At 38.0% G+C, this 26266-nt stretch overlaps 1 protein-coding gene across 4 annotated transcripts in view; it reads right to left on the bottom strand.

The window, feature by feature from the left end:
• Positions 1 to 3084: 3084 nt before the first annotated feature.
• LOC122832108 (cytoplasmic dynein 2 heavy chain 1) overlaps positions 3085 to 26266 on the bottom strand; it is a 101008-nt gene continuing 77826 nt past the window's right edge. For all 4 annotated transcript variants that reach the window (XM_044118527.1, XM_044118529.1, XM_044118528.1 and 1 more), the window contains exons 86-96: positions 25587 to 25662; positions 24222 to 24448; positions 22828 to 22932; positions 19540 to 19656; positions 17660 to 17767; positions 16255 to 16356; positions 9202 to 9291; positions 6464 to 6573; positions 6304 to 6385; positions 4067 to 4183; positions 3085 to 3443 (exon numbers count right to left, since the gene is read on the bottom strand). In XM_044118527.1, the coding sequence (XP_043974462.1) occupies positions 3282 to 3443; positions 4067 to 4183; positions 6304 to 6385; positions 6464 to 6573; positions 9202 to 9291; positions 16255 to 16356; positions 17660 to 17767; positions 19540 to 19656; positions 22828 to 22932; positions 24222 to 24448; positions 25587 to 25662 (1296 nt within the window). In that variant the 3' untranslated portion in view covers positions 3085 to 3281. The remainder of the gene's footprint in view (positions 3444 to 4066; positions 4184 to 6303; positions 6386 to 6463; positions 6574 to 9201; positions 9292 to 16254; positions 16357 to 17659; positions 17768 to 19539; positions 19657 to 22827; positions 22933 to 24221; positions 24449 to 25586; positions 25663 to 26266) is intronic.

Raw genomic sequence — 26266 nt, 5'->3', positions numbered from 1 at the left:
GTTTGGACTGCGTATCGTCCTGATAAACCAGTGATATTGTTGCCAGAAAACCAGAGAAGACTGTCCAGCAACAAATTTAAAACGTACAGATGGTGTATAATGAAAAAAACAAATCAAGTGTCACTCATACTGTTTCCACTGAGTTAATTTATACAAATGACATGATGTGCTCAGAGTGGCAATTTTACTTTCGCTACCCTGTGAATGAAACTTATCCGGGTTTCTTTTAAAGTAAAAAAAAAAAAAAAGCACCACTGTAGTTTTATGAACACTAACACATACTAAAGTGCCGTCTGCCGCAGGCTAAAATACCAAGGTGTGGATATTTTATTGAGGAATAAATAATAAATGTGGTGCAGTGAATTAATCTGACCCCAATCACAGCAGAATAGATTACATATCGGCACTGAAGGCAAACAAATGAAAAGTTCTAAGTTATTTTCTGTTTGTATTCCTGCATTTTAATCACTTCTATGGCTTGAAAGATGTGTATGTGAGATATGTACATGAGAAATAAAATGTTTATGTCTGACATCCAAATGCAAACATGAGCAGTGTATTGTCTCAGTGTTTACGGCTCTAAACAATGGCGAACGTCAGAGCAGAAAGAAGAGGGGAAGTTCAAGAAGAATAGAGAATGACTCAAAGAAAAGAGAGCAATTAAAAATAGAGGCAAAGGGGGAGGCAAAATCCATTTTTTTGTTATGTGGTGAGAAATGATTGTAATGGGTATGCGTCTTGTTGTTTATGTAAGACTGATTTAAGACCAATTTTGCCAATTTGCAGATGTAAATTCTAATTTTGTCGGCCGCTGTGAGCTGCATTTGAATTTTTCCTAAGACGCTTCTGTGGTTTACCAACAAAATCAAACTGACTCACAAAAGCAGGTGCTGAACACCATCACAGAAAAAAATAAAAAACACCCCACAATAGTTCTTTGTTTTTGTTTTTTTTGTTTTAAATTATGCATCTCTCATTAGTTTTAAAGACAAACCCTCTGAACACATCCCCTTGGAAACAAGCCCCTGGTAAATTATTTCCTGTTTGCTGCAGTGCTTAATGTCAATTTTCCACCTCTGCTTGCAGGATTAGTCCTCAAAGAATAAGAAACAACTCTAAAAAAAAAGCAGTTATTGTTTTGAATAGTTTCTGAATTTCTGAAAAGCTTTTAGAAGACAAATAACGCAGGTGAAAAATCATGCATGTAGAAGTAATTCAGACTAGTAGTTTGGTCTTGCTTTTCGAATGACACTCTGTGCTCTTATTTACAAGTCACTTTTGGTTTAAGACCTCATCATCCAATCTGAACAAGTTGTTCAGGTGATGACAGACACTAGATCCTCTTTGTTTTAGAGTTCATTCAACTTTCAAGCAGATAAATCTTCTCAAAGTGCAAACACACTATTAACTTCAACTTATGACTATAGACACGGAAGCTGCTCACTACCAGGGCACTAATGGCACTAATGATCTAGGACAAATGACAGCATGAGAAGTCCAAAGGAAAATTATTCTGGATTAAATCATTCAACAATAATGTTGGATATTATAGATATTTTACCAGTATTTGTAAAAACACAGACACACACTTTTGGTACACGTATTGTATCAAAAGTGGTCACATGCTAACTGCCACTGAATAGCACAGACTTCCCTAAGAAAATAAATATTGAGGGGGTTTAATATTCTGAGATCTCAAGCCAACCCTGATCTATCCACAAATTTTTTTTTTTTTTAAATCAGAAGACCTAAGCTTGAATAGATTATTAATGTCTTTTGTTTTATAGTTACAATGTAGCAAATATGAGTTATGTGAAAGTAAATTTAGCCTGACCAATACTTAATTCGAGCAAAATCTGGTAGGGGTGCACAAGTATGTTTGAACAGAGACATTAAAGTTCCTAAACTTGGACTTTTTGACATATAAACCAATGACAGTTTTACTTTTTGTCTTTGATGCACCCTTCCTTAATTTTAACACAAATCACTCATCACTAGTCCTACCTATCTTTCCCTTTAGCGGCTCTTTTTCTCTTAAATTATGTCAACTGTGCCACCCTTACTTTCCTGTTTCACTCAGGTTTTATTGTCTTTTATTACTTTTTCCTGTTGCCTACATGATCTATTCTTTTTCTCTCTACCTCCATCTCCGTGTCTCTTCCCCCATCTGACCCAGAGGGCCTCGTTTCACAGAAATCCAATCCTCTCACTTTTTTAAACCCGCTGTTCCATTCCGCTCCCATTTTGTCACACTGCAGTGCGCACACAAAGCCCCGCTCCTCCCTCGTTTCAGCTCCTTTCTCCGTCTCCGCAAAAACACACATGCTCCCGGTCAAACACGAGCACAAACATGCGGGCTGACATATTAACAAACATTTGTACAACTGCATTCACACGACTGAAACATTGGCTAACAGAGAAAGAAGAGGACCTAATTAATCCATCAATCAAATTTAGAGCTCTTAGTTGGATTTGTACACACAGAAACACACATCCACCTCACACTCTCCCATGTTGCTCCGTGGACATTCATCACAGCTTCACTGACTCCATTCAACCTCGACGCAACCAATCACACAAAGGTTAGGGACTGACTTGAATGGGTGCGTGTGTGGGTGTGCGTGCGTGTGTGTGTGTGTGTGTATTTGAGAGGGGATCACAATCTGCTGGCTTTTCCTGGTGATCTGTTTTGTTTACTGTGGAAAAATTCTGCCCACTGACACTGAGGAGCAGAGGATCAGCTGCTCTCTGAAATACACTGAAAATTATCCGAGGGCTGATAAACGTACTAATTCTCATTTTGCAGAACCAAAACCACGACAAAACTCATTTAAATACATAAATCATTACATTTTGTTATAGGTTTATTTTCGACAAATAGGGTCTATAAATAATAACGTAACGGAATATTTTGAGGCAAACATTCAGAATTAAAGCCTTTCTTTGGAATATAACATAACCTAAGTGTTTCTGGTGAATAAATAAGAATTCCTTCATTTATGAAATATGAAGAATGTCCAGAACCAAACGTTATTAAATTAACAGAAGTTAAGCTGATACATGTAAATTCATCTGCAACCTAAGAACTGAACAACAATAACGCTTTTATTGTATTAAGATGTCAACATTAACCAGAGAAGTTGAAAAGTTTTGTCTTCCACGTTGGGTTACTTCTTGTAGCACAAGCAATAAAATGAGAACCAGAACTGCAGACTGAAGACATTTGTTTTTTTTTTCTCTATCTTTCTTTTGCTTGACCTCGTCTTGTTGATGACACCCCTTCACTGTTGTTTGAGAAAAAGAGCAGCTCCGGTCTGTATCCACTGGTTGGGGTTTGGTCCACAGGGCAAGGAGATGTGAGTGACCACCTTCACTCTCTCTGCGCTGGTGTACAGCGGCAGCCAGATGCTCTCCTCTGAATCAGTGGAGTCAGTTGCAGAGGTCTGGAATAAAAGGTGAAAGTGCAATATAAGTGCAATAATATAAATGTATACTGTATGTGCAAACCCTACACATGCCTCTCGCAGATTGACTGTCGGAGATAGGCACCAGCACCCTTGGTGTCAGTAAAGGGATGTTTTACCTTTGTGCCCACTATTCAATATCTGTAATGACATTTAAATGTCACAGATTAAAGTAGACTATAACCACCTTCCTCTCCTGTTTCCACACTGATTCTAATGAAAAGGAGGTAGACACAGAATGCAAGTCCACTCAATTTGCACAGGCAAAGGCAGTGAATTAACAAGGCTTTTGCTTGACCTATAAAACTGCTGACAGGATTGTGGAAAGAGAAGATTGTTCCAATAAAGGGTGCACCTCAGCTGTAATGTTAAAATGAACTCTTAAATACACATTTAGTCTTTTTTTTAAGCAAATCACTTTGACTATTACATTTAGATTAAAAAAAATAATTAGCCTTTGAAATTAACTCAATGTGAGCAATTCGGTTTTTTACAAGTTAGAATGTCAAACAAAGGTGAAGTAAATTGACTAAAGTCCAGCCAAGTCGCAGGAAACCTTGCCAGCTTTGTAAATGTAAGAAAGTTTAACAACACTGTGCTACCTGTGGAGTCCAGGCCATGTAGCACGCTGGGACAGCTGAGACGCTGGGAGAATCGTGTTGGTTCTCACTTAAGTGGATCCCGTCAAAACGACACCCCTCCAACTGGAGGCCACCAACCTACAAATCCAACGGCAGAGAAGGAAACAAAACGAATCTGACTGTGGTGATGAAGAGGAGAAACTATGTCAAAGCGAAGAGTAGTGAGAGCAGCATAGTTGGGGCTCATGCATTAAAATAGCCTAATGGAGCAAATATAAACTATGAAAGGGTGACGAACACTGAGGTCACTTGTTAAAGAAGTTGCAAACGGATTACATGACAGACACTGTTTGAGTGACTCAGGGATTTTCCACAAAAGGCCAGACAAAAGAAACCTTGGCACCAAATCTGACAAGCAGAGACGACTAAAACTCTAAATCACTATAATCGGAGGAAGAAAAAAAAAAAAAAAACAAGTGAGAGAGGGAGAGACAAATCTAGAAGAGAGATCATTGTGTGCATGCATTTATCTGAGCGTAAGAAAGCTCAACAATTATCCTCTCTCTCTTTTTGTGTGATGTTTATTTCCTTTCCCTCCCTGCAGCTGCAGACTCCACCCTTCCCTTCTTTCTTTGTGTAGTTTAACAAAGTGCATCTTAAGTCACGCCAAGATCTACTGGCATAATTAGAAATGAAACCTTACTTTAAAGGATAAAAGACAATAAAATTACATCAACCTCTGTCACAGCACGAAGGACAGAAATATGCTGTGCTGTTAGGATGATTTACAGACATTTTTAATCTTAAATATTCCTGCCTGTCAAATTTCTTAATCAAGCAAGACGGCTTTCAAAGACACCAGACATGTCTGTCTCTAATTATTGTATAGAAAACCGTTTGCTGTCTGTCTGATTCTATTTTCTTTTCAGTTTCTCCTTCAATCTTTGAAATCCCTGCTTGTTGTCTTTTGCTCAATTATTTTGCAATCATCTACCATTCTACCATACACCATTTTGATTATGGTTTCAGTTTTCTGTAGCCCAGTGGCAGGATCTACTGTTGGCACACACTATCTGCAGTGTATAATTACACTTAGACTTTGACTTTATCTTCTCCAAAGACTCCGCTCTTCTGCAGACACATTGGCTCTTCACTTCGATAAATTCAACACTAAGTCTAAGTCCACCCTTTGTAAAAATCTGGACTTTTCCAGATTTTAACCTAAGGGCACATCAAACCCAGCCTATGCCTCAGTGTCCAAACATCAAAGTTCAACTCTCCCTCAGACCTGCAGCCATCTGAGAGATACCTGTGTGGGGGCAAATGCCAGTCATAAATATTTTGTCCTTGCAAATCTGGAAGTGTAGGTCTGAATTGTTTCTTGTGGCGTTGCAAAATAAAAGGGCGAAGAATTTCATTTTTGTGAATCCATTGAGAAGAATTGTCAAATTATTACACAAGTTATTAAAGAACTTGGTGTAAAACTCTGCTCAAGTTTCCTCCTTTGCGTGTGAGTTTCAACCTGCAAGTACAAATCTTCTCTTTTTCATCTGAATGGCCAAGGTCAAGTTAATCACAAATTTCCTTATGAAATCAGATTACAGGTAGGTTTGAGGACGTCTGACTCCGCCCTCAAACCGTTTAAATCAGACAATCCTTCTCCTTTGCTCCAAATGTCTCATTTTACTTACAGAAGTTTTACTCCTACAATGAAGTGACTTTTAAATTGGATATTTGACAGAGATATGTGGAGAAACAGCAGTGAGCACCTGATGCACCTTTTCTCATTCTCTCCCTGAAATGTTTATTTAAAATAAGGTTTGGCATCATAAAACCGTAATGGAGAAGATTTTGTGGCATGTCAAGTCCTGTGGTGTCTTTGAAGTATTTAGTGTCCAGTTGTGTTATAACCAGGTATGTTACTTTCTTTAACATCACAGTCTTGTTGTTAATACTCTACCAATGCCCCCAAGTGGTCACATAAATCTCAGCTGATCCAATCAGACTGTGAGGATTTTTAAAGTTTCGCTGTCAGTTTGAAGAATTCAACCTTTAGAAACGAGTGAAAAATCAGCATAGAAAAGAAGGAGATTATGAATTATTACTTTTGGTCATTGTTGATATATTTGAGTCACAGTTGCATTGATTCTTTAATATCAATACTCATGTGCAAGTTACATGATGTGTAAAAGCAACTGAGCATGAGCTTCTTAAATAGAGTCATTTAAACTGACTGTCAGCTGCTACATATACTCTACCTTGACCTGTAGCTTGGCCCGAGCAATTGGACTCCTCCAGGAAGAGACAAACACCAAACTATCCATGGAACACCCTACGGATCTGAAAAAATAAAAAAAAAAAAAAAAAAAAAATAATGCTTTAAACTGTGATTGGCTCACACAAACATGCTATTCCTACCTGGCCGTTTCTTGTCTCAGAGCGTTCAGGAAGGTATCAGGGTGGAAGAGCTCTGATAAATCAAGAATGTCAGAGAGGAGAGCCTGTCTGCTCGCACGTTCAACCCAACTCTGTGTAAAAAATATGCCAAGAGGCACACACAGAGACACACAGAATTATAAATCTTTCAGAAAATAAACAGACTCAGATAATATATAATTCAAGCGTTACATCAATTTTCTTCAAGTCAGAAAGAAAAATTGTACAGGTGATTTTAAGATGAGAGTATTTACAATGTACTTATAACCTGAAACCTGAAACTTACAACCTGAAAATACCACAAACACAATGACCTGCTAATGAGAACATAATGCATAACTAGAACAACTATTATTTGGCCTGCTTTTAATCAAAAGAATACAAATTGTTGTCATTTTCAGTGATCAATGTCAGGCGACAGTGATCCATCCCCAGAAAGAAAAAAAATAAATAAATAGCTAGGCATTTTACTCCTCTCCCTATGCATTGCTATGGCAGGCCCCAGTAAGCATAGAACACAGGGAGCTTTAGACATGGAGAGTAGTAATTGTTTGTATATAAAATTACATAAATGGAGAGAAAGGGATCGGAGGAAAAACAGAAATAACCAGTATGTTGTGAATATTTGCATAGCCAGAGATAAGAGCCAGAGATAAGAGTCCTATGAGCCTTATCCATGATGGTGATCTAGGGCATCAGATCAGACATCTGCTTTGATTAGATAAGCAGCTTCCTTCTGTGTCACTGCAAAAACCATTTAGTTTTGTCCCCAGGACAACTCATCGGGTAGAACACTGTCCTCCTTCTTTGCATCTTTTTTTAGTTACATTTATGTTTTGGGGAAAATGCTGCAGAACTTCAGAAACAAAGTCAAATTGAGCACAGCTTTTAAATGAGCATTTTTATGCTCTTTTAAAAAAATGGGCATTTTTTTAAAAAAAATGCTTAGAGCAAAGCATCTTTTCATTTATGCATGGACAACAAAAAGCGGAAAGATTTAAGAATCAATGTTTGATTGAGGTCTCTATCTACTCTCTCTTCCTTTAAACAGTTGTATTTAAGCAGCTGCATTGGCTTCATCATAGAGTTTGAATCAGGCATAAAAAAATCCAACACGATGAACGCCGAGCATATAGACACTGTGTCAGAGTCAGGGCTGTGAGAATGAGCTATTCAGTGTGGTACGCTTCTTACAATACAACTTCTCCACCTTACTTTTTTTTTCCTTCACAAGGTTAATCTACATTAATGGTGACGATAGCTCTGACTAGTGGTCAATGAGTAGGAAACAAAAAGATCTAATATATGTTTTAATTTAGCTAACACACACTATATACATTTAAATAAAGATTTAAAGCAGGGCAAATGATGTGTTTTGAACACATTATTAGCAAACAGATTGTCATCAGGTCTCAGTTGTTCTTTCAGCAGCCATGAGCACAACATTTGAAATGAAATAATAAAACCAAATGAATGTATTACATATGTGTTAAATATATCAGGACTGACACTATTTGCTTGTTGAAGATATATTTGAAGCAGATCTCCCTCACCTTCTACTTACAGAATAACAAAGATGCACAAAGTCAAGTTTTCTTACATTCAGCACCAGCAAATATCTTAGCATACGTGCCCCTATGTTTACAATTTTGAGTATACTGAGGAAGTCAGACTACGCACTAACATTTCTAGAAATGTATAGACCTATAATTTCTAGAGAGGCTCAGCAACAACAGGGAGTAGATCAAAGGAAGGCTGAATATATTACATCAAAGTTATTCTGATTTGTCTAAATTAAAGATTAGTAGATTAGGGCTCAATAAAAAAAAACAAAAAAACAACAACCAGATATTAGATTTTTGTCACAAATTCTCTTGTTGGTACAGCTCTAACTTCGAGGAATATATGCTAAAGCTTGGCTGTGTGTGCTAATTATACACAGGTTACTTGGGGTAGAGTTAAAACATCTGAGCTTGCTTATTGCCAAGGTTGATTCATATGTCTGGGGACACTGTGCTGCTGGCTCTTGGTTCTTTAGCAGCTCTGGATGGCTCTGCCTTGATTAGCTGAGAGAATACAGAAAAGCTGCTAACACAGTTATCACTCAGCACTGATGAGCTGAAAGAGACAGTGAAGGACACTGCAGCCTTCAGACAGACACGCATGAAGACAGATAGAGTTCAGGTAGACAGTGAGGCTAGAATAAAGGATAAAAAAAGAGAAGTGTCAGGAAGACATATGCACAGAAAAGGACAAGCAGGCCTGCAAACAGAAACAGGCACAATGCTTTGCGATGCACTCCAATAATGAAATGCATCCACACAGAAATGAATTATTTTCAGATGCCTGAGTGTCTGTGTGTGTTGTAGTCTGTTGGAGCATATTGAGGTAGGCGTGTAGTCAGACACAGCTGAGAGGAGAACCCTTATTTTCTGTCACTGACCTAAGAGTGAGACTTCCTACAACAACCTGCTTTCAGATAATGTAGAAAACCGTGAAATGACTTCTCTGGTGCACTAATAAGAACGTCTATAAATAACTCTTATGATTATAAATCAAACTTTAAAATCCTGCATGCACAACATTTTTGGATAAATGAAAAATAAAATAAAACAGCATGTAAGGAAGTTTAAATGCTTTATAGCCTCCATTAGTGGGCAAAAATCCTGAGCTTGCAGTTTTTATTCCATTCATTCCATGTATGCACACTGTTGCCTTACCTGTGTGGCTATAGCCCGTGTTACAACAGCTCTGAGGTACTGCATAGGCTCCTCTGGTCCTTCCCATTTATTCTGCCATGTTATAGGACACTGACGCATTGGTGAACACATAGAAAAAGACAGAAAATTAGATCTTAGATGATATAATGAAGAAATCACCCCACCTAATATGTAATAAATGTTACTACAGCATTTATTTGACATTAAAACATTATAACAAAAAAACTCTTGTCATTCTCTGCTCTCTCTTTCACTAATAAAATCATTTGCAATTATAGCTAGACATAACTGAGGAGCTCTGACTATGTTCAGTTGTTCTTGAACTGCTCATAATACTTGCTTCACAAAAGTAGATTTAATATTATACATGTTTTTTTTTTTATGTATCAAGTACCTGCATACCCTCCTCTGATACATAATCATACAAGTAAGTAAATAAAACCTCAATTAATCATCAACTCAAGTCATATCATGCTCAGGCAGTGTCATTACGTATAGATAATGCATAATACATTCTATAATAATAGAATTCATTTGAACCATACTGCTTAAGCAGAGAGTCAAAAATATTGCTGCATTATGCTACAACATTATTTTTAGATGATAACTTAATAATTTCCTTTTAATGAGTGACTTGAAAAGCACTGTAAAGGAACAGACAAATGTGATTATTTTCATGTTGGTTGATAAGGAGTGTTACTATTTTCTTGAGCAAGTAGTCCTTGAGTTACCCAGGAATGTTGATGGAGTTTACTTCTCATTAGGGTCGTTGAGACCACTCATTTGCAAAAACCATTGAAGAAGCCGCAACTACTTTTAAATAATTAGTGTAGCAGCATTGTGGGTACTCATTACAAAAAGAAACAGTGCCGGTGTCAGACAAATTGGTTTGGAAGCACTGTGAGAGTACCAGGTTGGCTAACTGTTTACTGCTAATGGTATAAAAGTTGGCATCTCATTTATAGATTCCAAGCTGCACTAAATGAAAGGCTCTCTTTAATAAGTATGGGATGTATTTGGTTATCTCTTCTTCAATAGCTAAAATACCAAACTAAATTATTCCGAAATGAACACAGATAACAAAAACAATAGTTTGAGATTCGAGACGTTTCTTCTCCAATATAGAAAAGATACAGAAAATAATTAAACTGATCTACAGACTAAAATATTCTACAATGTTTACATTTTTAATTAAAACAGTTTGTGACTTAAAAACATTTCCATATATTTAAACTAAATGAGAGACAACAGTTATGTCTCAAACAGCTAAAGCATCCTGCAGTACTTACTGTGAACTCTTGGACAAAAACAAAGAAATGTCTAACGCTTATACAAAAATATAAAACAATTATGAGACTGCAGATTGTGAATTTGGAATAATCCGAGGATCAATATAAGAAACTAATTAAGGTAAGACTTTAAAAGTAGAAGTTAACATTTAGTCTGTGTCATGTCTAAGGTACAAGAAAGGGATTTAAAAATGTTCATCATTTTGAAAGGAGAAAGATGCCAGAAAACAATAACCGAAAAAGGGTGGTACATAAACTAAATTTTTTGATAATTTGATCAATAATATTTTTTAATTTCTTCAAGAACTTAAGTTTTTTCAGAAAATATTGATATTCTTGTAATTACAGCTGCTACTGAAAAACTCAAGCATGCCAAAGACTGCTTAACTTCTAATAAAGAAATGTCTTACCAGCATCACATCTTCACATTAATGATCCTTACCCTAACTACAGGAAGTGCAGATATTTATTTCTGTTTCGCTGTACTGCTTACCACTCTCCTCTGATGGGTATCTTGGCCACTTTCCAAGCAACTAATTATGTTTTACTGCACAGCTGAGCAAAGGGGCGGTGGAGCTGATCTCTCACAGCTATGCATACCATACTTTTACATTATTACAACCACAAACGGTCCATTTTCCAAATAGATAAATCACCTCTCTGGCTCATTCTGATCCTCTTCCCCTAGTTGAAAATGGCCTAATCAGTGACGGCTGGTTGAAGCCTGTGATCTGACACTTATGCATCATAATGTTTTCTGAAAAGTCTCCACAGTTCATTTACAAACAGGCTTTCTGATGCAGTGGCAACCACCATCTGCTGACTAGATAAATATTAGATGTAATTAGGTCTTTTTGAAGTAGTAGTTGAGAAAGTACTGCTTCGTGACTTTTAGCTCAGAAAGTCATTAAAAACTCATTATTTTTGGTTTTATTAGTAACCTTAACTTAAACTGTTCTGAGAAAAACAAGCTCTGCAGAGGCACCAAAGTCAGCATAGCTATACAAAAATAATTTGCATTGGGTGACTTCATTTCACTTTGTCACTGTGTGTCCTCTTTGTACTGCTGGAGGAACATTGGCTTACAACAGTGATGTCTAATGCATTGCCAAATGTGGCTACAAAAGTCATCAGATGTTTGATAAAAAATTGGCAGCAAATAAATGTAGTGTTCATCTAAAATGCCCTGGCCTGGCAATTCAGAAAAGCATAATCAGAGATGAAAGTCACTGCTGTTTCTCTGAAGCTTTAGAAACCCCCCCCCCCCACCCCGACCCACCCCCCCACCCTTTTTTTTTTACACCTCTCATTATGTGTTTGATACAGTGACATGTACATGTACCCGAATCAGTCATGACTTTTTTATTTACCATGGACAAAATGCATAGCCCTTCTGATTAATAAAACAAAACTTAAAATTACCCAATAGGAACATCGGTGGTAGACCTTTTAACTTTTGTGGGTTTTCAGTTTAAATAAAGTTTGACACACAAATCCTAAAAAATCATCAAATTTGAATTTTGGGCATTTGATACTCTGGTGACTCATTGTTGTGCTTTTTGGGTTTTTATGGGAACTTTTTTCAAAGTCTTCAGCTTTTGTGAAGGAGGAAGAAACTCTACTGTCTGGGTGCACATGTGAGCAGATTAGCACAAGGGTCTCAAACTCCAGTCCTCAAGAGACAGTCCTACAACTTTTAGATGAGAGCTTAGTCCTACATACCTGATGAATTGAAGTATTTCCTAACCATGCATCAAATCTCTATAAAGTTCTAAAAAATTAGAGTCAGGTCTGCTGAAGCAGAAACAAGGCTAAAATTTGAGGACACTGGTCCTTGGGGAGGGCAGTCTAGGACCACTGCGTTAATTTTCTCAAAAACTGTTAGGATAAGTTTTCTCATGATCGACATAGATATCACAAAACAGGCTTAGCCAGCAAACAGGGTAATGCTGTTTTTAACACTATTTTTATGTCATTGCTGCAATATTTGAGTAGCCTTTGAGTCAATTCCGTTGCAGTGAAGCACATGTGAGGTACATCTTGGATTGTGAAAGCCATGATCAAAAATTACTGCTGCATGAGGACATGTCCAAAAAATCTGGGGCAGCCTGATCAAATTGTATGCTACAGTAAGCCCCTTTCAAAAAGCACTTTGACATAAAGACACACTTATGCTGGCTCCATGTGTTGTGTGAAAAGATCAAGGTGCAAGGGGGGGTTGAAGTCAACCTACCGCTACTTCACACCTCAAATTTACCTAGCAAAGAAGACACAGCTGTGTACCAGCTGGCTTGTAAAATGGTAGCTTGTCGTTGCAGCTCTACTGTTTGACAGTGACTATGTGGCCAGCTGGGTTGGGATTCAAAGCAAAAACACAGATAGCAGCTCTGTGTGGATGTTTGACACATAATTTCTTTTCATTAAACGGACACTGGAGAAATCATGATGAATAGCATAGACTGAAATGTGTAGTAATGTAATGCCAGAGTTTAATTTTCCAACTGATCAATCAACTAACTAACCAACCAATCAATCCCCTATGACATTGTATCTTCTTGTTTCTTGAAATGACAGGCAGACACACAGTAGTGTGCCAGGGATGGTACAGATCCCGTGGAATATCTTTTCACTCCTACTCAATTATTCCTCCATTAGAAAAGAGTGATTAACATATTGATATTACTCTCACAATTACATTTTCTTAACCATATCTTGGCTATTTTGATAATGACAAAGAGATACCATACATCATGCTACATAAAGCCAGATAAAACTTCAGACACTGAAGGTGACAGCCTCTCCTTGGGCTGCCACCTTATCGTGGTGGATGGGTTTGAGTGCCCCAATGATTCTAGGGTCTATGCTGCCTGGGGCTTTATGCACATGGTAGGGTCACCACAGGGAGACAGGTTCTAGGTGAGAGACCAGACAAAGCGCAGCCCAAAGACCCCGATGATGGAAAAGACCTTTGGACTTTGTGTTCCATCGCCCAGACACGGGCCACCGGGGCCCCACTCTGAAGCCAGGCCTGGAGGGGGGGCACGATGGCGAGCGCCTGGTGGCCGGGTCAGCCCTAAGAGGAAACGTGGGTCCCCCTCCCATGGGCCCACCACCTATGAGAGGGGCCCTGGCGGTCCGATCCTCGGTTGCAGAAGCTGGCTCTTGGGACGTAGAATGTCACCTCTCTGGTGGAGAAGGAGCCAGAGCTAGGGTGTGAGGTTGAGAGGTTCCGGGTAGAAATAGTCGGTCTCACCTCGACGCATGGCTCTGATTCTGGAACCAGTCTCCTTGAGAGGTGCTGGGCATACTTCCACTCTGGAGTTGCCCACATTGAGAGGCGTCAAGCAGGAGAGGGCATACTTGTTGCTCCCCATCTCAGCCCCTTTATGTTGTGGTTTACCCCGGTGAACGAGAGGGTAGCTTCCCTCCCCCTACAGGGGACAGGTCCTGACTGTCGGTTGTGCTTAAGGGCCAAACAACAGTTGAGATTACCCCCCCTTCCTCCCACCCCCCATCTTGGAGTCCTTACAGGGGGTACTGGAGAGTGCCCCTTCTGGGGACTCCCTTGTTCTGCTGAGGGACTTCAACGCTCATGTGGGTAATGACAGTGAGACCTGGAGGGAAGTGGTTGGGAGGAATGGCCCCCCCGATCTGAACTCGAGAGGTGTCCTGTTGTTCGACTTCTGTGCTCGTCACGGATTGTCCATAACGAACACCATGTTCAAGCATAAGCCTGTCCACACATGCACTTGGCACCAAGACACCCTAGGCTGCAGTTCGATGATCGACTTTGTCATCGTTTCATTGGATCTGAGGTCGTATGTCTTGGACACTTGGGTAAGAGAGGTGCAGAGCTGTCCACTGACCACTACCTGGTGGTGAGTTGGGTTCGGTGGTGGGGGAGGATGCCGGTCAGACCTGGCAGGCCCAAACGTGTTGTGAGAATCTGCTGGGAATGACTGGCAGAATCCCCTGAGTGACAGAGCTTTACCGACCGGTGTCAGAGTCTGGTCCGCATTGCCGGCAGTAAGTCAGGCTCGTTTCCGGTGAGAGTTGGACTCCGCCAGGGCTGCCCTTTGTCACCGATTCTGTTCATTACTTCTATGAACAGAATTTCTAGGACCATCCAAGGTGTTGAGGGGATCCATTTTAGTGGCCTTAGGATTGCATCTCTGTTTTTTGCAGATGATGTGGTCCTATTGGCTTCATCACATTGTGATCTGCAGCTCTCACTGGAGCAGTTCGCAGCTGAGTGTGAAGAGGCTGGGATGAGGATCAGTGCCTCCAAATCCGATGCCATGGTCTTGAGCCGGAAAAGGGTAGAGTGCTTTCTCCCAGCCGAGTGGTTGGGAGGGAGTGTCCTGCTCCAAGTAGAGTAGTTCAAGTATCTTAGAATCTTGTTTACGAATGATGGAAGAAGGGAGCGGAAGATTGACAGGTGGATTGGCGCAGTGTCTGCCGCCAAGGTGTTCCGGGCACGTCCCGCCAGGAGGTGGCCCTGGGGAAGACCCAGGACAAGCTGGAGAGACTATGTCTCTCGGTTGGTCTGGGAACACCTTGGGAATCCCCCGGAGGAGCTGGAAGAAGTGGCTGAGGAGAGGGAAGTCTGGGCCTCCCTTCTGAAGCTGCTACCCCTGCGACCCCGGATAAGTGAAAGAAAATGGATGGATGGATGGATAGATGGATGGATGGATGGATGGATGGACACTGACACTTATTGTGGCATTAATGATGTGATTACATTAGGGATGGTGCAATCAAAAATTGTGCAAAATTAGAACTATTTAAAACCTTGAAACAGAAACAATGTCCAAGTAAAAACAAATCAAATGTGGAATTGAATCATTTGAGTCATTTATTAAATCATAAGCTCACCGTATGATTTTTTTTGAGGTTTTGCTACTTCTTTTTATTTTCTCATACAATATACTGTATCCATATTTGGGATCTACATTGGCTGTTCAAAAGATGGAAATTTAATAGAAAACAATTCCCTAATTTAGGATTATATGGACATAAATCATAGGAAAAAACAGAATAAGGGTAATAGATTGGAATAGGGAAAAGTAGAAAGCATAATGAAGTAGCTGTAAACTAGAGAAAGATGATGTAGAAATGTCTGGGGTGTGAGGGGGACTTAATACCTGCTGATCATTACAAAAAAAGAGAGGAGAAATGTAGTGAATAAGGATTTTGGCCCAAGGCTTCTCTTAGGGGATTATAAACACAAAAGAAATGAGATGGGAACTGGGCGTCTGTTCCCTTCCACATCATCTTTTCCCTTTTGTCCTCAATTCAGCCTTAAGATATACACAGATACAGATTGTGTTTGTAAGATATCTACATGTCATAGCAGTATACTATGTATTGTATGCTACCATGGCCTTGATTTCTCGACAAAGTTTTTTGGAATGACTCTAAAATAATTGAGGGAAAGGAAAGCATTATGATATACATTGAGATATAACAGTGGAGAAAGACAAAAATAAATATTTAAAAGTAATGTATAAATCTTTCTGTGGAAAACATGTTAAATCTCAGTGATTCAAGTAGTTTATTTTTTCAGCAAGTGAAAGGGAACTCCTTCAGGGAAAATGTGAGGCAGCATCTTATTACTTGCCATTTTATAATTCACCAAGAAAAAAAATCTGTACCTGAATAGACAATTTCTCAGCAAGACTAAACTAGTTTTATAGTTGGTGGTCTTACTTATTGCCACCTCTGCATATCTCAGTATAACCCCTTCTGGGAATCTTTTTCTTACCTCTTGATTTAGCAAGGCAGTGGCCAGTTTCTGAACCTCAGGGGTTAACAATTGGGTTCCTCTGATGACCTTACTCAGTGCAGCGAGAGACTGGTGAATACTCTGTGACAAGAAGTACATTTTAAATACAGAACATCCTATCCTCAACATAAACTGTCCAGCTGCTCACCAAAAGGTTTACTGTAGTTACCTTGTCCATAATGACTATTTGAGCACAGCATGGCAGACTTCTTTTTTGTTTTCACTAATTTAGATTTGTTTTTGAACTTGAATTTGAAAAATGTTTCACATTAGAAAAATATACTGAGTCCACTTTTAAAGACACAGAAGGTCCCTTTTGTAGCTTCGTACAGAGGGTCTGGGGTCTTGCCTATTGAGAAATAACAGCTTCCTGAAGGCAGAGACTCTGTTGATGTTTTAAATGTTACCCAATCACTAGTGTTTGGTTGTGTCTGTGTAATGTGCCAGCTTGATGCTATGAAGCTTACAGGAAACGGTGTACACTGTTAACAACAATTGAACAACGAGAAGCGCTGAGTCGAATGAGACAACCGTAAATTCAATATTTGGAAGAATGGTCAACGCGGTCTGAATAGCTTCATTCATTTCCTTCGCTGCCATTGCTAAAACTACAGGCACAGTACAATTCTAAAATGGTGCATAAAGTCAATGACATCGTTCACAACTTCTGCTTCTGTTCGCTGATTGGCCCAGTAGAAATTCTACTAGGGAAATCCAAGTAAATGGAAGAAATCCCAGCATGTTTAAATGAACAGCAATGTCATGGTAGCTTGTCACTTGTGATCATTTTTAGGTGATGTCTTGGCAAGAGCTCTGTATAATGCCTAAGCTATTACTATTACTGTTTGTATAACCTAACCAGCTTAAAGTTCTCAAAAACTTTGCACTTTGGTGCCCATGATACTTTCTGTTCACTAATGTTTTCCAGCAAACCTCTGTGGCTTTTACAGAACACCTGTAATTATATTGGTAATCAGTTACACAAAGTCAAATAACCTAATAGGGGACTTCTGATGACAACTGCCTTTAGTGCATTATTTAGAGGTATTAAAGTAAAGTGGGGTGAATACAAATGTAAGTCAGACTTGTCAGAATTAACTTTTAAAATAATTGAAAACCCATGTGTATGAACTGTGTATGTGTAGCTGCAACATAAAAAAATGTTGAAAAGTTCAAGAGTTGTGAATGCTTTTGTAAGGCACTGTATGTGAGGCAACGCTTGCCAAATCAATAACTGATTTAAAAGCTTATTGTGTCAATGGCATTTATGTTGAATCCCTGTGCTCTTTAATGAAATCCTTTTCACAAACATATACAATACACACAGAAATCAGCAAACACCATTTAAACAGAATGAGAAAATAGCTTTGTCACAGACACACACCTGGACCAGGCGGATGGCATTAAACTGCTCCAGAGCAATGAACGATAGGATTGGTGACTTCTGGCCTTCTGTAGGTGGCTCAACCTTCTGATGGATCAGCGTAGAACCCTGATAGAAAGCAGACAAAGACGCCATCAGCTGTCAGAACTGCATGGTATACTTCAAAAACAGAACATTTTTCTGCAGTGCAGTTAGACTAAGAGTATGTGCATTACTGATAAAACACCAGATGTAAAGATTTAAAAATAACAAATCTAATGCACAGAATAAAGACGATATTAGGTGAGTAAACGAGGCAACAAACTCAGATGTTTAGATTTATTTTAAGGTGGAAGTGCTATGTGTTTTTCAGACACATGGTATAGCACAATCAATTAACTATATTAACTTTAGTTGTTATAAAAGTGCTACACATCTCAAATATGACGTAAAAGAAATTTGACATTGTAATTTAATGATTTAAAAGTGGGCCTTTGTCGCTTTAAAAACTCCTGTTCTTTCTCAAACTCCACCTTTCTAGAAGTCTTTTTTATTGAGAAGTAGCTCGTATAATGGACTCAGCAGGTGCACAGTTCCATCAGGTGTTTGCTAATTGCTGCTGACTAGTCTGAAGGAGTAGTCAGACTAGCATAGTCTGACTACTCTAGTCTAGGAGTGTAGGAGTTGCAGGGTAACAATTCTCTGTGAAAGAGAAGGTCGGAAGCTAGGAGCTGCACCTCGAAGGCGGGGCTAGTTCCACCCAGGCATTTTGCACAGTTGATGGTTTCCATGGAAATTAAAAAAACTTCTTAAACATGGTTGAAAGAATCAAGGCAACACTCCAGGTATGTCGTTGATGAGGGAATGACATTATAAAATGATGTAAAGTTTAACAATGCCGGTTTAACATGACGCTGCCATTTTAATGAAGAGAGTAAACTTCTTATCTGTGCTGTTTTGTGCTCTTGTACAAACTCACAGTTAGGCCTGCGAGATGCATGAATGTGGATGTTGAAGAGCGAGACAAAACAAAGCTGCGATAGCCAAACTGCAGCAGTCCCATTGTCTGTTCAAAAATATTATCTAACTGCATGAACATGCTCAGTTTTGTTTAGCTTCTCTCACTTCTCCCTCAACAACGGACATTTTTACAGCGAACAAATAGTTTGTATGCTTGAAAGTGCTTTGATGTAATATTTACAAGATACACTTCAGCAGTTGACAAACATAAAGAACTTAGCAATGCAAGTCACACTGAGGCACATATGCACTGATGGTCAAACACTGTAGGCCAACTCATGACTGATAAGCAGTTAACTGAAATCATACAGCAGCAGATTCAGAACTAAGTGATACAGCTGTAATGAATGACTCAGACATTCTCAGTTCCTCTGTAGGTAAAAGCAACTCTGGTTAAAATGAACTACGAGAGCAATGAGAAGCGGCGAGGCTGAGCAAAGTAAAGGTGCAAGGAGAGAGCAAGCATGTGTGCTTTATAGCACTGGAGTGAATAAAAGAAGCAGAGCAAGAGGACGGGAATATGGAAACTAAATTATTTAATATAAAGGTACATGTCCGTTTGACTTAAAAAAGAAAAAGGTGTCTGTCTCCAAGCAACCACACACAAGAGTGCTGACCTGACTGAGAAACCTAGGATCTATTATACAGTGACTATCACTGACGACTAATTTACAATTATCTCTTGGCTACTTGCTTTGATATTAGCGTTGCAAAATGCTGGGGAATTCACACATTTTCAATTATTGCATGCTGCACTCTTCAATACAGAGAAATACCAAAGCAGAATTACAACATTCCTGCTGTTTGCTTTAATAAGAAGACTGAACTAAAACCAATATTGAATTCAGAAAACCAGAAATAATTTTAAAACATGAACTGACCTGGTTAAGTTTCTTCCATAAGTTGAGAACAGGTGAAAGTCCATTTGACCACAGCTCCCGATCAAATTTGGAACCTGTTGCCACTGAGCGGCTGAGCACACGCAATTGTGAAATTACCTACAAAAAAACATTAAAAAGTCAAACAAATATGCAAACAAGGATATTTCCATTCATGTATCTCTAATTAGTGTATTGTGTGTAAAACTGAATGACATGCAACCTTTTTTTGTATTTTATAAAAAGACTTGATAAAATGATAAAAGACAATTCTTATTGGAAATGGAGGCCTAGACATATGTAAACTGGGCATTGGTGACTATCTGGTCCGTAGAAATTTTGCAGGACTAGGAAAAATCTTTTTTGTTCTGTACTGTACCAGAATAGCTTCTTAGTTGTCTTTTTTTTTTTTCAACAGAAAGTATATGTCATAATCTAGCAATTAAGTTGATGAAAACTGACATTAATTTACCTGGCAGCTAAAATACTGGGAATAATTACTAACCAGTGACAGCAAACTAGAGGAAAGCTAACTTTTCATTTACAGCCACTCTGACCTGAGCTAGGTCAGTCCCACAAGAATTTGATTTTAATTTTTTAACAGCATGCTCTAAAATTGCCGCATGTGCGTGTGGGTGTGCGAGGTTAGTTGCATAGCCCACAGACAGTGACATTGGTCCTTTGGGGAATAGAGAGAGCATATTAGGGGAAAAGAGAATTAAAAAGAGAGTGCATGAAAGTGTTGGTGACAGATGACAGCAGGAGGGGAGACAGTAACATATGTGGAGGACAGGTGAAGAAAGAAATTCAGAAACACACACACACATACACATACACATAAGCAGATCTATGTAAGGACCTTGTAAGTGCTAAATGAATTAAACTTGGTTGTTGGTTTCAGTGATCACCAGACAAAGTCCAAAGATAATTACAAATAAACAAGAATTCACAAGAACTAAATTAGTCTACTCTTTTTAGGGATGCCAAAATTCAATTTATGATGAATTGTTTATTAGATTAAAATTAGTTCCATTTCTATTTACTAGTAACTCTTTCAGTGTTGTAGTGTGGCCACCATCCAGAAAAGGGCGAAGCTAGTTTTCCTTAAGCGGAGTTGATGCAGGGATAAAGATGGCAGAGGCATCCCAGAACAGGAAAGAAAAACTGTCAGCTTCATGTGGATCTGTTTTGAAATATAAACATTTACAAGTTCCTTACGGTTCAACTTATTAGCGCTCAGTCAGTTGTGTGGAGAGCAGCATTAAATTCTCAATTAGAAATTATTGATTTACTATGAAGATGAGGATGTGATGACACAAACGTGAAGGGCATAACAGAAAAAATCCAACTTGATGAAGAAAGACATGATGAGATTAAGCACGGTTGATTTTGAGGGCTGTCATGAGTTAACAGACTGCATGGAGCAAAGTTCTAAGATTTCTGGCCACTTTTTTAGAGGGATGCTGAATAGAAAGCATGACTAACAGCACAGACACAGATTGCAGACTGCCCTGAGATCACATCACACATTTTGTCCTTTTCTTTGACACGTGATGACAAGTAAAGTCTGCAGTTTTTCTTACTGTATGAACATTTCTCTGTTCATGGGAGAACAGATGTTTCAAATATTTTATTCTTTTTATCTTTTTTTATTCTTTAATTTTTCTATTCAGCATCCAAAATTCTTGTTTTGTTATATCTTATTAATATGCCTGAATTCAATAATATATGAATTTATTCAGCCAGTATGTGGTACAGCTGACACACATACACACGCATACGCCCACACACACCAAAAAAAAAAATAAAAAATAAAAATAAATTGGTGTTTCCTGTTATGTGAAGACCGTTTACCCTCTTGCTACAAGAGAAAACTCAGTTTTCTTTTTTTTAGAAAATGGCTGCTTGTGAAGTAATAAGCAGCCATGCATCAACAAGATCAATCAACTTTAGTTTAACTCATTAATTGTTAACTTGCATTAGTAAATTCTTTTCTGTTTTGTCAGTCCTTGTTAATTTATTGTTCATATTTCCCTGAAAAGATTTACGGGACTGTTTTGTGTTTAAAAACAGTAAAAAGAACCATTTCCTAAGGAATAAGGTAACATTTAAGTCTTAACTAAATCTTCTGATCTTCAAAACAAAGTTCTTCATTTATGAAGCCAGATAATTCTTTGCCTGAATGTTGTGGTGAAAAATGCTATGATTCATATTTTTAACAACTCAATAAAAAACAGAACATAAACACGCCATGATTAGTCTATAACTTAAGGAAAATGTATGAATTGCCTGTTTGATCAACACATACATTGTTATTTATATATATAATAAATGTATATAAGAAAGCTAATTTTGCATTATATTAGCTTTATTAGAGGTAACCTAACTTACACCACCATGTTGAGAGTAAACTGGAGAAACTCTGGTGGGACAAAATATCTGCTGGTGAAAAAAAAAAAAATCTGGACAAGAGACTGTAGTGAATGTATCAGTGTAACACTGATGAAATGTAGTGTTATTTTACTGCACTTTGAAGCTGCCCAGATTTCAAGTATGTACTTGGCATTGATTTGATTAACTTTAATGATCTACTGGACTGGAACTTGGGAGAAAGTCTAAATATAAAACTTGAATCAATATCAAGTAACAAAAAAAAACAAAACAAAAAAACTGATTGGGACATCCTTGATACATCCCAGTGAAAAAAAGCAGGTGTAATTTTATATATGCCTGCCCTGCTTGCAATTTTTCAGGGCTAGACATCTGAATGACAGTGAGTTTACCCTGATCAAGGAGACACTCTACTCAGTTCATCAGAGACTTGCTACACACCTTCCGGTTTCCATTTTTGTGGAAAAGAGTTCATGATGCAACAGAATATATTTGCCCCAAGGACACCTCAAAGGTATGCAAAAACAACTCAAAGATCAAAGTTGACCAAGAAAAGTTGACTTTTACATACTTTCCTTTTTGGGCCCTAGACCTCAGCCCCACTGAACTCCTATGAAGAAACCTTAGAGGCAAGAAAGCCAAGCACTTCTGACATCAAAAGAAGCTTATTGAAACACTGTGAAGTAATGCTGTAATAGAAAATTTAATTTCAGGAAAAGCCTCTTAACTTGTGGTTAGATTTTGGATCCCTGTGTGTAAAGATCCATCTACTTTATTTTTATTGAAAACTGTAAAGATCTACACCATTGTAGATGTCTGTGTTCAGGAAGGGTGTGGTGTTGATTGGGATGTGTGAGCCAATGAAGAAGGAGGGAGCTGTATGGTGATGTCTGAGTGAACCTGGGAGCTGATGATTCTCTGTGAGGATCGCTCTATGTTGGCAGGTAGACCAAAGAATGCAGGTCTGTCATCCTCTGGGAGATTCTCCACCACACTACGGTAATCCTGAGAGGACACCAGACACATCATTTCACACACATAGCCATAATATCGAAAGAGAAAGAAAAAAACCTGCTGAGTTCCTATTAATATAAGTCACTTTCTTTAGATTTAGCTTAACTTATGCTAAATATTGTAGATTGCAGGTCAATTTGTATAAATTATTTTATAATAATGCATTACGATTGCGTGTTAAGTAACACATTTGAGAAATAAAATTACTTAATAGTTTGTGATATGGCTAAGAAAAGCTAACAATATAGCTAGCTGAAATAGTAATATTCTGTATTGCTTTTTAACTCAAATTAAAACACAGTCCATAAAAAATATCAATAATTTTCTAAATGTAAATAAAAAATAAATGTCAAAGGTTGGGAGTCCCTAAAAATCTGTTAACCTCTGTTAATTCCACCTAAGGAAGCGGTCGACTAATCAAAGTTCCTGTGGCTGTGTTCACCAGTATTTTTCTTTTTTAAAAAAAATCTTATTTAAAGGTTTAGAACAAAATATTCCGTGGTATTAAAAACAAATTTTGTGTGGCTGCAGAATAATACATAAATTATGTGCGCATGGATTTCTGAATTTTTTTTTAGAAAAGTATAAAAAAGAAGTGATTCCTGCAGAGGGGAAGGACAGAAAGGAAAAGGCATGTTTTGTTACTTTTAGAGTTGCCATAGTCCTTTTATATATAGCATGACTATAAGTCTGAGCTGTAGTCATCAGAGAAAAAGTCAAGCAGATTAGTTTAAAAAGCTTAAGAGTGTCTACTGGAACATGCCAAATGGTGCTTGTACTTCAAAATATCTACAACAGCCATCTGATCACTTTAAACCTCAGCGATTACTGTCAGATATTGTTGCCTCGCAAGATCCAATTGACCCAAACAAAGAGGAATTAGAAGACAGGAACTGTGCTTTTATAAAGAAACTTTATTAAAAACTTTGCACGTTTCCAAAATCTTGCAGTGGGAATTAATGCTTTCTTCCATTATCACAGTATAGTTGTTGGTGAAAGGAAATGCTTCGCTGAACAGAATATTTAACCTGAAATTTGTCTAACACAAGATAACAATATTAAACGACTACCAAAGGGTTTCAATATTAAGTCAGAACAATCATTTGGTTTACATTTGGTTTTTTGCTTCCTTGGGAAACAGTTTTAAAATTGAACTGCCCTACCACAAAAATTATGCCATGCTGCATTAACTGCATTCAGTTACACACTCCAAGCACTAAACTACCATTTACTGCAGTGTAGCATTTGTTTGTACCATTTGTGTCATCTTAGCAACTTACTATGATGGAGCAGGAGTTTGGGAGGCTGATTTGAGATGGAAAAATGCGTCCCCCTCCTTTATTCCTCCTTTGTCCACCAGAGTGGGTGGATGAAAGGAGTCTTGCAGAGAAGAACTGCTCGAGGTAAGAGCGCAAGATGCGGAGATCAGAGGGGTTGTCTATTCGTCCACCATAGATGGCGCTCTCCAACAGGCCATGGACAAACTCCCATTGGAAAATTTTACCACCTTTGACATAAAGAATATAAACAGAAAAATGTAAGCTATAAAAATGTGGAGTGAGTTCACTCAAATGGAAAACAACCCTGTCTGGGTTGCATTGTTTCCAAACAATTTGTTCAAAAGAACATTTTGTGGGAATAAAGTGAACAGAGCCACTTCATTTGTTGGAACAGCGCACACTGTGATTTGCTCATTGATTGTATTACACAGTGAATGAGGGCTGTAAGATTTAGAAAGATGTTCAAATGGCTAAAATCACACTAAGAAAAGCCAAGAGTACTGCTTAGTTGTAGTTCAGCTAAAAAAAGGTCTTACAGGTCAGATGAGCTCCAACTTTAAAACCGATATCCATTAAATCTCTTTCAGATAAAAGCCCAATGACCCGAGATCATAAAGTGAAACTGCAAGATTCACTTTTTAACCCATTGAGGACACATCCCATTGTAAAGAGTATTAATCTGTTAAAAAGATGAAGTTCAAACCTATCACCCACTAAGCAGACTAAGCTCAGTAGTGAATTCTGAAAAAAGATGAAAACATGATGTATTTGAACGTTGCACTTTAGCACTAAGAACATATATTAAATGACCATATGTCTGCCTGTGAAGTCACATTCAATGAGGATACACATAGCTCAAGAAAATATAGTATGTACATTTTCAACCTTGTAGCTATTTGTTGGAGATATTTTCTGATTTCTGAGAAATCAGAAAATGAAAATTATTGCGGTGGAATAATATTAGCCTGCATTATATTTTTCTCTCAGGTTAGGAAACTGCCTTACGCAGCAAGGCAGTTCATTAGCATTTTGCCTTACTTAATAGCTATTTTTCTTACTTATTGGCCATGTTTAGTATACTGAATAGAGTAAGTCAATTACAGAAAATATTCCAATAATACCCCAAATGCTATTGACTGAATTTAGGGAAGGAGTTGTTCAGCTTGCTTTGATCAGAAAAACTAACTGCTTCAAACTATTAGAATTCTGTTTCTCCCTGTGTGTTTCACTCACATGACAGTTGAGCTGCTCTTTAGAACTACAAAGACTGAAAGGTTAGAACTACAACATGGCGGAACTGTCAGTTATTAATTTTCTGCAGATGCAGAGAATTACCTACTGCTGTCCAGTGTGCAATGCTCCTACCTTCAAAGAGCCTGTCGATGATCTCAAAACCAGCACGTAGGTCAGAGAGGGAAAACTCATAGAACTTTGTCCATCCCTGAAAATAAAACACATTCCACATTACAAGAACTTAAAGCTGAAAAGATAAAAAAATAAATTGTGTTGTTTTTTGTTTTTTTTGCAACTGGATGCTCATAAATATAGTGCTATAATGTTTCAGTGCCTCTATTTTGTGAGACAATTATTTATAAATATTGCAAGATATTCTTCAGAATGACCTGTCAAATGAACCATCCTTAATCATGATTTTAAAAAACAAACTCTCAACACAAAGCTGCAAAAAGCAGCAACTTTAACACAAAGTTAAATATGTGTTAAATGTAAGAACATCTGGAAAGACTTTTTACTTGGATCCAAACATCAATTAGCCGAGTTTGTGGAACATCAAGTTTTTTGAGTATAATTTATCATTCACCCCTGACATCCATTTGTTTTACTAACAAGACAAAGAAGAGTCGTATAAAAGAACAATTTCTGCTCATTTGTGAGCTTCTAGATCCCATGCACATTGTTTATTTTGGTATTTTGAACTTTGATTCTAGTAAAGCCAGTAGTCCATGTTTTAGTATTGGACTGGGACTACTTTTTGCACAAACTTAAGCTGACATAAGAACAGGAACATACTACTCTATGTTGTGAAG

Source organism: Gambusia affinis, linkage group LG06 (genome assembly GCF_019740435.1).
Source record: "Gambusia affinis linkage group LG06, SWU_Gaff_1.0, whole genome shotgun sequence".
In the NCBI taxonomy this organism is placed as follows: domain Eukaryota; kingdom Metazoa; phylum Chordata; class Actinopteri; order Cyprinodontiformes; family Poeciliidae; genus Gambusia; species Gambusia affinis.
The sequence above is the reverse complement of the archived record's forward strand: the minus strand, read 5'-3'. Positions and strand labels throughout refer to the sequence as shown.